The sequence below is a fragment of the Clarias gariepinus genome, chromosome 8 (genome assembly GCF_024256425.1).
Source record: "Clarias gariepinus isolate MV-2021 ecotype Netherlands chromosome 8, CGAR_prim_01v2, whole genome shotgun sequence".
Lineage (NCBI taxonomy): Eukaryota > Metazoa > Chordata > Actinopteri > Siluriformes > Clariidae > Clarias > Clarias gariepinus.
Genome location: NC_071107.1, coordinates 8,136,471 through 8,150,967, shown reverse-complemented (window position 1 = coordinate 8,150,967; position 14,497 = coordinate 8,136,471). Strand labels below are relative to the sequence as shown.

The following is a 14,497-nucleotide window of genomic DNA, read 5'->3' as shown; positions in this document are numbered from 1 at the left end:
TTAGTATTTTAAATTGTTACTTAAAAAAGAATATGTTGTGTCTTCAGATCTGGTTCAGCTGTGGTTCAGGCCCGGCTGGTATTTGACTCGTTCAGCCCGATTCCCAGTGGGAGTTTGGTCCTCAGTGCCATCGCATCTCTGCTCAGTTCTCGATCCACTAACCTCAGTGATTCAATAAATGTGTTGAACTTCACATTTGAGGGTAGGTTTTTTTTCTCTCACACATTACAGCATCAGCTGTGTACATTACTGTCCAACTCTTATAAGATATCATTGATTTAATGGGTGTATTGTTTATTCCACAGAAATTTCAAACTCCTCCTATGCAGTCATCTTTACAATCAGCATCAGTAACATTAGCATTCCAGAGAACCCTGAACTGAAGAATGACACCTACATCCAAGTGGAGGACATCATCAACAATGCTGTAGGTGTACCTGTGGAGTGCATGTTAGTTTATCTGTAGGAGCATGGTACATTGGCACATAAATGTGATTGGTTTGACATACTCTGTGTTTTATAGATATATGACTACAGTATATACCTGCAACAGAATAATGTCCCAATCCTCCTTTGAAAGTAGCACTATTCCTATTACAGGGAAATAATTTCTCTTTAAGATGAACACATCACTCTTACTTAACATCTCACAACATTCATGAAATGTAAAGGAGCATCGTAATGACAAAGGCACCCGATAATCCTGCAGTAGCTTTTGCATTAAATCCTGTGGGACACACTCCTAGGGCTTAAATAGACATAAGACATGGAGACCAGATAAGCATACTTTAATGACACCTAAATATAAATAGGGATCCGTATTGTATGAGATATCAGGACGAACTTATAACCCTTATCAAATTTTGAATGCAAATTGATCATGAATTATTGGGGAAATTTCCACTTTTGGTCAACACAAATGTACAAACAATGAATATTAGCAACAGCTCAATATTTTCAATTTCTACGTTAACTATAAAATACTTACATTCTCCAGCTAAACACACTTTTCAATGCACCTGGTGCAGAGCCATTTGTACCCAAGTCGTCCAATATAAGGTACGTTGTGAGAATACTTAGGTAATTCTCGAGAATACTTCTTGTACTGCTTACCACACTGTTCTTGATATGACAACCATTTATTGTTCTGCTCTTCTAAGTAGTAGTTCAGGAAAACAGATTGAAGGTGTCATGGACTACAGCTTTAAATATGGAGATACTGATATCCCAAACACCTTTCTCACTGAGCTCCAGAAACTATCTGGTAAGCTATGTTACAAAAATCTGCATTGGACTTAGGACTGCTGCTTTGATTAAGCAAAAAAACACTTTACCTATTAATAAAATGTCTTTGTTGCAGGAAATTATACATCAGTTCCCCCATCTTTAACAACTACTCCATTAACACTGTAAGGTCATTTTATACATGTTAAGAAAATGAAGAAATAATATAGTATCCTAAATTGTTACATAAAAAAAAAAAAATGTTGTGTCTTCAGATCTGGTTCAGCTGTGGTTCAGGCCCGGCTGGTATTTGACTCGTTCAGCCCGATTCCCAGTGGGAGTTTGGTCCTCAGTGCCATCGCATCTCTGCTCAGTTCTCGATCCACTAACCTCAGTGATTCAATAAATGTGTTGAACTTCACATTTGAGGGTAGGTTTTTTTTCTCACACATTACAGCAACAGCTGTGTACATTACTGTCCCACTCTTATTAGATATCATTAATTAAATGGGTGTATTGTTTATTCCACAGAAATGTCAAACTCCTCCTATGCAGTCATCTTCACAATCAGCATCAGTAACATTAGCATTCCAGAGAACCCTGAACTGAGGAATGACACCTACATCCAAGTGGAGGACATCATCAACAATGCTGTAGGTGTACCTGTGGAGTGCATGTTAGGTTATCTGTAGGAGCATGGTACATTGGCACATAAAAGTGATTGGTTTGACATACTCTGTGTTTTATAGATATATGACTACAGTATATACCTGCAACTGAGTAATGTCCCTCTCCTCCTTTGAAAGTAGCACTATTCCTATTACAGGAAATAATTTCTCTTTAAAATAAACAAATTACTCTTACTTAACATCTCACAACATTCATGAAATGTAAAGGAGCATTGTAATGACAAAGGCACCCCATAATCCTGTAGTAGCTTTTGCATTAAATCCTGTGGGACACACTCCTAGGTCTTAAATAGACATAAGACATGGAGACCAGATAAGCATACTTTAATGACACCTAAATAAAAATAGGGATCCACATTGTATGAGATATCAGGACGAACTTATTAGCCTTATCAAATTTTGAATGCAAATTGATTATGAATTATTGGGGAAATTTCTACTTTTGGTCAACACAATGTACAAACAATGAATATTAGCAACAGCTCACTATTTCCAATTTCTAAGTTAACTATAAAATATTTACATTCTCCAGCTAAACACACTTTTCAATGCACCTGGTGCAGAGCCATTTGTACCCAAGTCTTCCAATATAAGGTACGTTGTGAGAATACTTAGGTAATTCGCTATTGTTAGAATACTTCTTGTACTGCTTACCACACTGTTCTTGATATGACAACCATTTATTGTTCTGCTTTTCTAAGTAGTAGTTCAGGAAAACAGATTGAAGGTGTCATGGACTACAGCTTCCAATATGGAGATACTAATATCCCAATCAACTTTCTCACTGAGCTCCAAAAACTATCTGGTAAGCTATGTTACAAAAATCTGCATTGGACTTAGGACTGCTGCTTTGATTGAGCAAAAAAAAAAAAAAAAAAAAAAAAACACTTTACCTATTAATAAAATGACTTTGTTGCAGGATATTATACATCAGTTTCCCCATCTTTAACAACTACTCCATTAACACTGTAAGGTCATTTTATACATGTTAAAAAAAATAATAAAGAATTCATTTAGTATTTTAAAATTGTTACTTAAAAAAGAATATGTTGTGTCTTCAGATCTGGTTCAGCTGTGGTTCAGGCCCGGCTGGTATTTGACTCGTTCAGCCCGATTCCCAGTGGGAGTTTGGTCCTCAGTGCCATCGCATCTCTGCTCAGTTCTCGATCCACTAACCTCAGTGATTCAATAAATGTGTTGAACTTCACATTTGAGGGTAGGGTTTTTTTTTCTCACACATTACAGCAACAGCTGTGTACATTACTGTCCCACTCTTATAAGATATTATTGATTTAATGGGTGTATTGTTTATTCCACAGAAATATCAAACTCCTCCTATGCAGTCATCTTTACAATCAGCATCAGTAACATTAGCATTCCAGAGAACCCTGAACTGAAGAATGACACCTACATCCAAGTGGAGGACATCATCAACAATGCTGTAGGTGTACCTGTGGAGTGCATGTTAGGTTATCTGTAGGAGCATGGTACATTGGCACATAAATGTGATTGGTTTGACATACTCTGTGTTCTATAGATATATGACTACAGTATATACCTGCGACAGAGTAATGTCCCTCCCCTCCTCAGGAAGTAGCACTATCCCTATTACAGGAAATAATTTCTCTTTAAGATGAACACATTACTCTTACTTAACATCTCACAACATTCATGAAATGTGAAGGAGCATTGTAATGACAAAGGCACCCCATAATCCTGTAGTAGCTTTTGCATTAAATCCTGTGGGACACACTCCTAGGGCTTAAATACAGATAATACATGGACACTGAATAAGCATACTTTAATGACACCTAAATAAAAATAGGGATCCACATTGTATGAGATATCAGGACGAACTTATTACCCTTAGCAAATTTTGAATGCAAATTGATTATGAGTTATTTGGGAAATTTCCACTTTTGGTCAACACAATGTACAAACAATGAATATTAGCAACAGCTCGACATTTCCAATTTCTAAGTTAACTATAAAATATTTACATTCTCCAGCTAAACACACTTTTCAATGCACCTGGTGCAGAGCCATTTGTACCCAAGTCTTCCAATATAAGGTACGTTGTGAGAATACTTAGGTAATTCTCGAGAATACTTCTTGTACTGCTTACCACACTGTTCTTGATATGACAGCCTCTTATTGTTCTGCTTTTCTAAGTAGTAGTTCAGGAAAACAGATTGAAGGTGTCATGGACTACAGCTTCCAATATGGAGATACTAATATCCCAAACAACTTTCTCACTGAGCTCCAAAAACTATCTGGTAAGCTATGTTACAAAAATCTCCTATGGACTTAGGACTGCTGCTTTTTCAAGAAAACTGAATAGATTATTTACATAACTAATTAATAAAATGTTTTTCTTCTATTATACATCTGTTCCCCAATCTTCATCAGTGACTCCAATAATAATGTAAGGGCATTTTAAACATTTTAGAGAAAATTAAGTATTCTTACAGCCATATAAAATTTTCTTGATAAAAAAAAAAAATCATAATACATTGTCTTTCTAGATCTGGTTCAGCTGTGGTTCAGGCTCGGCTGGTATTTGACTCATTCAGTCCAGTTCCCAGTGAGAGTCTTGTCCTCAGTGCCATCGCATCTCTGCTCGGTTCTCGATCCACCAACTTCAGTGATTCAATAAATGTGTTGAACTTCACCTACAAGGGTATGTTTTCTTTATTTCTCACACATTACAGTAACAGCTGTTTACATTATTGTCCCACTTTTTACAAGATCTTATTTTTAATATGTATATTGTTTATTCCACAGATATTTCAAACTCCTCCTATGCAGTCATCATCACAATCAGCATTAGTAACATTAGCATTCCAGAGAACCCTGAACTCAGGAATGACACCTACATCCAAGTGGAGGACATCATCAACAATGCTGTGAGTGTACCTGTGGGATCATGTCTGATCAGCAATTTATTAAATATAAAATATAATGAAACTGTGTCATATCATAACAGTATTAACAATGCTTAGCAGTTCATTCAAGTAATGCACACATATACATCCACTTCAATGGGTCCTAGGTATGCCCTTGAGTTTTTTCATTCCTTGTGGTATGTATGATAGAGCTCTAGCATATATAAAACAATGTCAATCAAATAATAGAGAACCTTGTGAGTTGCCCAGATCACCTCAGCTGGCTGTGTCAATGTTGGGCAGCAGTGATTCTTCTCTGAAATTTATCCTTTATCATGGCCTGCTTTAATTACACATAACATGACTAGATAAGGATATTCTAACAACACTTAAATATAAATATGGGTCCTTGTTAAAGTCATTTATAAACACAAACTTATTATTTTTTTAATTTTGAAAGCAAATTGATCTAGATTAAATTGGGAAGTTTCCACTTTTGGTCAACAAAAGTCTGCCGACAGTTACACACTAACTAGCAATTAAACAATACACTAGTACAGCTATTGCTGTCATCTAATTTAACAGTAAAATATTTGCATTTTTCAGCTAAACACACTTCTCAATGCACCGGGAGGCGACACTTTTGCACCCAAATCCTCCAATATCAGGTAAGTTGAAAGCAGCATTGATGTCATATATGAGAACACTTCCTGTTCTGCTTACTGCAGTTTTTTGTATGATGACCATTTACTGTTCTTTTCTAAGTAGTAGCTCAGGAAAACAGATTGAAGGCGTCATGGACTACAGCTTTAAATATGGGGATACTAATATCCCAATCAGCTTTCTCACTGAGATCCTGAAACAATCTGGTAAGCTATGTTACACTACTGAGTAATTGTTTTGCAACTGCTGCTTTGATTAAGCAAATTAAATGGACTATTTGGACTTAACTTTTTTATTACTTGAAATGGACTTAACTTTTTTATTACTTAACTAAATAGTCCATTTAATTTGCAACTGCTGCTTTGATTGAGCAAATTAAATGGACTATTTAGTTAAGTAATAAAAATGACTCTTTTGAAGGTTATTATACATCAATTCCCCAGGACTTAAAAGCCACTCCAATAATAAGGTAAGGCAATTTTATACATGTTTATATAAGGACATGAAGATCCATTTTAAATTGCTATTGAAAAAAAAAATCATAATACTTGGTGTTCTTAGATCTGGTTCAGCTGTGGTTCAGACCCGACTGGCATTCAATTTATACAGTCCCGTTTCCAATGAGAGTTTGGTCCTCAGTGCTATTAAATCTCTGCTCAGTTCTCGATCCACTAACCTCAGTGATTCACTAAATGTGCTGAACTTCACCTACCAGGGTATGATTTCCTAATTTCTCACACATTACAGTAACAGCTGTTCATGTTATTCTCCCATAGGTATGAGTGATAATCCATTTTAATGGACAGTATATTTCTTTCTCAGGTATTTCAAACAACTCCTATGCAGTCATCTTCACAATAAGGATCAGTAATATTACCATTCCAGAGAACCCTGAACTCAGAAATGACACATACATCCAAATTGAGGACATGATCAACAATGCTGTAAGAATACCTGTTGAATGCACTTCATGTTGTCTATAGGACAATGATACGTTGGCACCAATATTTTATTCATGTCATATATGTTGTGCTCTGGAAACTCAAATGAATAATCATTGTGGCATTAGATGACCATGTTCATAACAATTGATTTAATTTGATTTTTTCTAAAAATATATCATAACAGTATGTCTCAAGGACTTCTTTTAATTGGGGCACATATATACTTCCATTCTACCTGTTATTTAATCTCAAAGTCTATTTTTCTGTGAAGTCTTCATTAGATCTAAAGCCAACATAATTGATAGTGGCTTAAATAAACCATCCTTATGCAATCCATGGAAAGAACTCGGAATTGTTTTTTTATGTCCTAGGTTTACCTATTGATGTCTTTCCTAGACCTTCATCATATTCAGTTTTAAAATTCTACCTTTGTGAACTAAACTTGAGAAAACATTTTTTTTTTTAGGAATTAAAAAATATCTTGGTTAGCATATCATAAACTGAATGTACAAACATTTTAAATATATAAGGATGTCTAGTTTACATTAATAAACATCGACCATTAAATATAAATATTTATTTTCTCCAGTTAAATACACTTCTTAATGCACCTGGTGCAGAGCCATTTGTACCCGAGTCCTCCAACTTCACGTAAGTTTAAAGCAGTAATGATTTTTTTTTTGTCTTTACTGCTTATTGGACAGTTATTGATGTGTCTTTCTATTTTAAATCAGCACCTCAGAAAAACAGATTGAAGGGAACATTGAGTATCGCTTCCAGAATGGAGATACTAATACACCAATCACCTTTCTCAGTCAACTGAACATGATGTATGCCAGGCATATAATTTTTTAAACATGCACATACACACACACACACACACACACACACACACAAATACACAAATACACACACACACATATATAAACATATACACATATACACGTACGGTATATAAATTAACAACTAAAAAAAATCTGTAAAATAATTTTTCTCTTTAGATATGGATCAGCTTTGGTTCAGGCAAGCCTTTTGTTTAACACCTCATCTGTTGCTCCCAGTGAGAATTTGGTTAATGCTATCGCCTATCTGCTGAGCTCCCGAATCAACAAACTCAGCGATTCAGTAAATGTGCTGAACTTCACTGTTGAGAGTATGCTTTCTGTATTTAACACTACACAGCTATAAATATTTTCGAATTTGTCCCACCCATTTAATAGCTCAACCCTTATATGAACATTTTCTTTATTTCACAGATATTTCAAATACATCCTTTGCAGTCAACTTCACAATTAACATCAATAACATCGATATGCCAGAGAATCCTGATTTCAGGAACAACACTTACTACCAAGTGGAAAGAATCATCAGTAATGTTGTGAGTGTACATGACACCTGTTTTACTGTGGTTAACCTCAGTGGTAGAAATTACCAATTGCCTGTAGTGTGTGAATGCATGTGAATTTTGACCGAGGGTCCTACTACAGTTGTGAAAATAAGAATACTCATATTTCAAAACACTTGTAAACCAAATTAAATTTTTCTATAAGAAATAATGGAAACTCTAATTATTCATTTTACAGCCCCCAAAAATAAATACATAAAAATAATTAACATAAAATATTAATTTTAAATTAGTAAATAAAAAAAAAATAACCTGCACTTTACCTTAAAAAAAAAGGATAAATAAATCTCGACAGATAAGTGTTTCCGTTTGTGCACGCAGGCGCTGTGTATGTGTGTGTAAATCTAAAGTAAGCTCCCCTCTCCTCCTTCTCGTCTTACCCATGTATCCCTTTCTCCACTCTTTTCACACACACAACAGAAACACTGTTTTACTGGAAAAGTAAACAAAAAAATCTCTCTAATGACAGAATCACTGCTGTAAAGTAAAAAAAGACAAATTAACCTGTACTTTACCTTTGAAAAGAATTGCGACAGAGCAGTGTTTCTGTGTAGAGCAGAGGTAAAAGACTGTCTGTGTGTCTGCAAAAATAGGAGGGGTCTGTGTGTGTGTGTTGTTCATTTTCCAAGTCAAAATTTATTACAAATCTTTGCTCGTCTTGCAGAACACTCGCAAACCGTGTTACTTGCAATCCAAGGTTTTACTGTAAATACTATGGTCACCATGGATCTTTATGGTCCCTAGTTAAACTAATGAGGTTCCTAGATGGATGGATGCCCCAACATATGATAAGAAGTTGTGTATAACTGTTCATAGAATACACAGTATACAGTATAAAATGTATTTGTAGTGCAAACAACAATGTGTGCCACATGAGAAAATGCAGTGATGTATGACTATTCATACAATATAGTACAGGTTTTCCCCTACTTATGAAAGTTCTATTCCATGAGCATGTTTGTAAGTCACATTTGTTTTTAAGTCTGACAAAGTGAGTCTTATACACTTTTGATGCAAATACACATTGTCAAGCATACCAATCCACTTGACTAAATCTGTCTCCTTTTATAACACTGCCATCATGTTGCCAAAAACCGTAACCGCCCCTAAGGAAATTAATCTCACCCTGAAATGTTGTTTTCGCCTTTTTAAATCACAACACCATTTTGTCTTAGAGCGAATTTCCCCATAAGAAATAAATTAAACTATAATGATTCGTTCCACAACTGGGAATATTAATATAAAAATGATTAATAGAGAATAATAATAAACTAATTAACCAGCACTTTACCTTTGAAAATAACCACTCTTTGACAGGAAAGGAGAAAAGGAGCGCACGCAGTCAAACATGCACGGATGTTGACTTCACTTCGGAAATTCATACCTTAAATGTTTTAAAGTTGGGGACTACCTGTATATCTGAGTGTGAAGTAGGGTATAAGTTTGTAAAGAGCATGTTAATGTTTTTTACAGCAGATAGAAGGTGATCCTAGTCCTTAGTCTCCTACTGTTTTCCATTGCATACCTGCAGAAAGGGGTGCCGCCTACCTAGGCAGCCTGCGGAGTGAGCGAGGAATTCTAATTCAAATTTTATTTGTCACATACACAGTCATACACAGTACGAAATGTAGTGAAATGCTTACACGACCGCCAGTGACCTTAAAAAGAGAATTGAAGCTTATAATAAGTAATAAATATGAATAAAAGAAATACGATAGAAAAATTAAATAAAAAATAAAATTTAACTAAGAAAAATAGAACTAAAAATAGAAATATGCTGTACGAAAATAGAAATATACTGTACAAATAGATAATAGATAATAGATTTGGGCGCATGCCTTGCGACTGATTGAGCGACTGTTTTGTTAATGAAAACACCTTGTTAATGAGAATTCCCATGAAGTAACTGAAACAATTACTGTATAACGAATAATTAATAATGATGAATCGATACCTTCTTATACTGGTTTATTAGGTTACTGACATTAGTCCTATCAATCAAACCTACCATTGCGATTGTTTTTCTGTTCATCATTGATGTAAATAGTGCTTATTTGAGATAATATAAACTCAGCTCAAACAATCCTGGTCATAGCATGTAGTGGTACTGTAAGGATCATGTTTTTTAATTTTTTTTCCAGTGCCTTTAATACAATACAACCATTTCTACTAAGTGAGAATAGGTTAGGATAGGTGTCAGCACATCCATTGTGTCGGAGACAGCTGACTACCTGTTAGATAGGCCCTAGTCTGATATGGTTCCCAGTGGTTATACATATAAACATGTATAACATTGTTATACATGTTTTTTTTCACTTCACATTATTAAGTCAGTACAAAAACTAAAAGAATATAATTTCTAAAGATTAGTATTCCAAAAAGAAAATGCATTCTTAAAGAAAACTTTTCAAAAAAGAAGCAGGTGGGACAAATTTTTTTAGAAGGACTGTGGCTGGTTCTGTGGGATGTTCAGTAAAAGCAGCTATTTCTTTAGAAAACTGCACACACTCTACCCGAGATTATATTTTAAGCTAAGTCTTGTCACACTTGCTTTATTAACTACTGTATTCTGGTTTTTACTGTGTACTTTTTAGATTTTCCAACCTAGGTACTTTTATTGAAACCTTGCTTTACAGCAGTTATTTGCATGTACCTAAGACTTTGGCCTAGCTAAAAAAAAAATAAAAATGGATCATCTAAACAAAAAAGGAAGGATTCTGAATTCATCCCAATAACAGGGCAATGATAATCCTCTGGACCTCTCTGTGTTATTTATCAGATAAATCTTAATAAATGTATGTTTTGCTATGCAGGGTAAATAGATATAACATGTTTTCTTTCATTAGATTTCTAAAGTCCTGGGTGATGCAGTTAATTCTACTTTGTGGCCTCAGAAAACCGACTTCATGTATGTAACAAAGTAATTTCTTAAACTTACTTTTGGGAACATAACACTAAATTACAGACATCTAATGCATAATTATCTTATTTACAGGAGCATATCTAATCAGATTGTCGGGGAAATACTGTACAATATCCAAGGGGAAAACATTACAAAACTAATCAACTTGCTCAACCATTCCTATGCAAATGGTATACTTATTTTAAATTGTACAACTTTATATGATTAAACTAAATGTTCAAATTTGCATTGACATTTACTTGCAATATATCTGTAAGATAAATGTTGTTTTTGTAGATGTGACACAAACCACCCCTGTGCAGGTTACTTCACCTCCAGCTTTGTAAGTACCTTCTCATTATAAATTCATTTGTTTTTACTGTATGTCATTGAAATGTGTCTTCCACTTAGTCAAGTACTGTTGTAAGTAACTGGCTGTTATTCATCAATATTGTGCAAAAACAAATGTATATTTGAAACCATTAAATTATGTAGAAACAATTAAACAAAACTGTTGCATGATATGAAAATGATCAAGACAATTTTTACTGTTTAAACGAACAAAACTTGTTTTTATTTATTTTAGTATTCACATTCTTAATTTATATAAACAGAATGTTAAAGGGGTAGTTCTTTTTTTTCTGTAATAAAAACTAGGGTGCATACATTACCATAGGACATTACCATAAGTCTTGGTCGTTACAAATATTCCTGCTCTGCACACAGACCATGAAAGTTGACAACCATAATGTGGTCCAAATCCCTCATTCAATGCAAAAAATAGATTTTTACAAAGACTTATATAAAACTTAGCGCTAGGCTAATTCAAGTTGGTATATAAATTTAACTTCTTTGCTCAGAACTAGCTTTATGGCTAATCAAGACTAACCGTATGGCTACTGCCAGAGGAACACAAGGTAATTGTCAATGTAAACCTATAGTAAATACAAATATCATAATTTCTGTTTTCAGATCTGGTTCAGCTGTGGTTCAGACCCGACTAGCATTCAACTCATTCAGTCCTGTTCCCAGTGAGAGTTTGGTCCTTAGTGCCATCAAATCTCTCCTCAGTTCTCGATCCACCAACCTCAGTGATTTATTAAATGTGTTGAACTTTACCTACCAGGGTATGTTTTCTTTATTTATCAAACATTACATCATCAACGGTTTTTGGCCCATCTGTATAAGTGCTAATCCATTTAATGGATTATATTTGTTTCGCAGGTATTTCAAACTCCTCCTATGCAGTCATCTTCACAATAAGCATCAATAACATTAGTATACCAGAGACCCCTGAACTCAGCGATGACACCTACATCCAAGTTGAGACATTTATCAACAATGCTGTAAGTTTACCTGGGGAATGCACTTTACAGTATGTTGTCTGTTCAAACATGATACTGAAAACTTAATTGTCTTCCTTAGACTTCCATCTTATCCAGTTTTAGAATCCAACCTTATTGAACTAAACATTCTGAAAGTATTTTTTCAAGAATAAAAAACAGAAAAATTTAATTTAGCATATCAAACATTGAATTTAAAAACAGTTACCACAATTTTAATATCTAAAGATGAGTTTACACTGTTAAAACATTTTCCATTAAAGTTGTTTAAAAAAAAAATTATATATATATATATATATATATTTAACTTCTGCAGATAAACACACTTCTCAATGCACCTGGTGCAGAGCCATTTGTACCCGATTCCTCCAATTTCACGTAAGTTTAAAGTAGCATTGATTTATGTTTTGAGAGTGGTCTTTACACTTCTTGATTTAAAGACTGTTTTTTTTATCAGCACCTCAGAAAAACTGATTAAAGGCAACATTGAGTACAGCTTCCAAAATGGAGATGCTAGAACACCAATCAGCTTTCTCAGTCAACTGAATATGATGTAAGCCAACCATCTCACTTATCATTTGTGCACAAAATTATACAGCTTAGCTAAAAATGTTTCATCTATAAAAAATTTTTTTACTTCAGATATGGATCAGCCTTGGTTCAGGCAAGACTTGTGTTTAACACCTCATCTGTTGCTCCCAGTGACACTTTGGTCATCAATGCTATCACCAATCTGCTGAACTCTAGAATAAAAAAACTCAGAGAGTCAATAAATGTGCTGAACTTCACTTTTGAGAGTATGCTTTCTGTATTTAACACAACTCAGCTTTGCATTTATTGCATGCAACTATTTGCATAATTGTGGCATCTATTTGATAGCTTAACCAATATATGACCATTTTGTTTATTTCACAGATACTTCAGATACGTCCTTTGCAGTCATCTTCCTAATCAACATCAGTGACATCAGTATGCCAGGGAATCCTGAATTCTCAAACAACACTTACTACCAAGTGGAAAGCATCATCAGTAATGCTGTGAGTGTACATGACACCTGTTTTATTGTGGTTAACGCTAACATGCGCAGACACATCGTCAGTCCCTTGGGGCTGCAGTGAAGTAGAGGGGTTCTTGGATGGTGATGTCAGCTTGGTTGCGGTTGCCAGTAGCTGCGTTCAGGTGAGGCATGCTGCGGGGTTGAGGTTAGGTAGGGGGAAAGCGATCGAGCCGAGGAAACTGCGGAGCGTTGACTTTGGCTTTTATTTTGTGGCTTTCTTTAGCCACTGATGACAGCATGATGTTAGTTGATAATCTGTGCCCAGGCCTGATAAGTTAATGTGCCCTGCCACGCCCTGGCACACAGCGGAGCCTTCTTTGGTGCTGAACGTACACTGTGTGTACCCTTTTTTGGTCTAGCACAGAGCTGTCAGATGGTAACTGGCATTAGCTATGAGCCCGCCATCAAAGTAGTGTAAATAACAGTAATGTGCTTCACATATGATTAAGATCAAGATTTAATTATTTTTCTCATTTACAGTACCTTGCAGCACAGTAAAATGATGAAAAGCAGGAATGAGAGCAGCCAGGATACAGCACCCCTGATACAGATACTGTAGGGTTAAAGGCCTTGCTCAAGTATGCAGTATACAGTATGTACAGTTAGTGGAAACAATAATATGTGCCTCAAATGGAAATGAGGTGACGTGTGACTGTTCCTACAATATAGTATATATGAGTGTGAAGTAGAGCGAAAGTTTGTGAAGATGTATGTTTTTACCACAGATAGCAGGTGGTCCTAGTCAGCTGTTTGTGAATGTGATTGCCTGAGGAAAGAAACTGCTAGCAAAAGTATAAACCTGGAAAACACATGTACAATATGTGATAAATCATCTATAGTTTTGTAGCCAAATTTCAAATAATGAATCATTTGTACCACTCAATAAAGTGGATGTCTTGTTAACTGGAAGACATTTCTTGTTATACTGCACATTGACAATAATTGTCACAAAGCAGCTTTAAAGGAATAAAAAAATTTCAGATATAAATTCAAAACTGTATAAAATTTATAATGTAAAACTTTATCAACTTGTCCCCAATACAGTGATATATGATAACGTGCAAGTGTTTAACAGGAAATGTGTTCCAGTTAACATGAAGTCGACTTAGTTAGTATTTATATAATAATCTACGTCGAAGAGTCCCAAAGATCCGCACCTTTTTCTATGACACATCTTTTTAGGCTTAGCTAAATAAATAGGTTTTTTAGCGTCCAAGAGTCCCAAACAATATTTGGAAGGGTATTCCATAACTTTAAGGTAGTAGTCATATAACACTCACAGTGACTCATCGCCACACATAAAGCTTGTCTAAATATCATCAACTATCACAACTTTTGTTTCCCCATTTTACTTTTTGTGGAAGTAAAGAGATTGTGGAACACAA

The 14,497-nt window shown here is 35.0% G+C and overlaps 1 protein-coding gene across 1 annotated transcript in view; it reads left to right on the top strand.

Moving 5' to 3' along the window:
- Nucleotides 1-14,497, top strand: part of LOC128528831 (mucin-3A-like) — a 51,416-nt gene that overhangs the window by 33,138 nt on the left and 3,781 nt on the right. Inside the window, exons 28-62 of the mRNA XM_053501983.1 lie at nt 48-202; nt 306-427; nt 998-1,059; nt 1,164-1,264; nt 1,361-1,409; nt 1,500-1,654; nt 1,756-1,877; nt 2,446-2,507; nt 2,618-2,718; nt 2,833-2,881; nt 2,975-3,129; nt 3,233-3,354; nt 3,923-3,984; nt 4,089-4,184; nt 4,300-4,338; nt 4,439-4,593; nt 4,698-4,819; nt 5,405-5,466; nt 5,564-5,667; nt 5,882-5,930; nt 6,023-6,177; nt 6,284-6,405; nt 6,995-7,056; nt 7,140-7,235; nt 7,407-7,558; nt 7,662-7,783; nt 10,657-10,718; nt 10,806-10,903; nt 11,010-11,055; nt 11,685-11,839; nt 11,937-12,058; nt 12,372-12,433; nt 12,513-12,608; nt 12,698-12,852; nt 12,971-13,092. Of these exons, the coding sequence (XP_053357958.1) occupies nt 48-202; nt 306-427; nt 998-1,059; nt 1,164-1,264; nt 1,361-1,409; nt 1,500-1,654; nt 1,756-1,877; nt 2,446-2,507; nt 2,618-2,718; nt 2,833-2,881; nt 2,975-3,129; nt 3,233-3,354; nt 3,923-3,984; nt 4,089-4,184; nt 4,300-4,338; nt 4,439-4,593; nt 4,698-4,819; nt 5,405-5,466; nt 5,564-5,667; nt 5,882-5,930; nt 6,023-6,177; nt 6,284-6,405; nt 6,995-7,056; nt 7,140-7,235; nt 7,407-7,558; nt 7,662-7,783; nt 10,657-10,718; nt 10,806-10,903; nt 11,010-11,055; nt 11,685-11,839; nt 11,937-12,058; nt 12,372-12,433; nt 12,513-12,608; nt 12,698-12,852; nt 12,971-13,092 (3,571 nt within the window). The remainder of the gene's footprint in view (nt 1-47; nt 203-305; nt 428-997; nt 1,060-1,163; nt 1,265-1,360; nt 1,410-1,499; nt 1,655-1,755; nt 1,878-2,445; nt 2,508-2,617; nt 2,719-2,832; nt 2,882-2,974; nt 3,130-3,232; nt 3,355-3,922; nt 3,985-4,088; nt 4,185-4,299; nt 4,339-4,438; nt 4,594-4,697; nt 4,820-5,404; nt 5,467-5,563; nt 5,668-5,881; nt 5,931-6,022; nt 6,178-6,283; nt 6,406-6,994; nt 7,057-7,139; nt 7,236-7,406; nt 7,559-7,661; nt 7,784-10,656; nt 10,719-10,805; nt 10,904-11,009; nt 11,056-11,684; nt 11,840-11,936; nt 12,059-12,371; nt 12,434-12,512; nt 12,609-12,697; nt 12,853-12,970; nt 13,093-14,497) is intronic.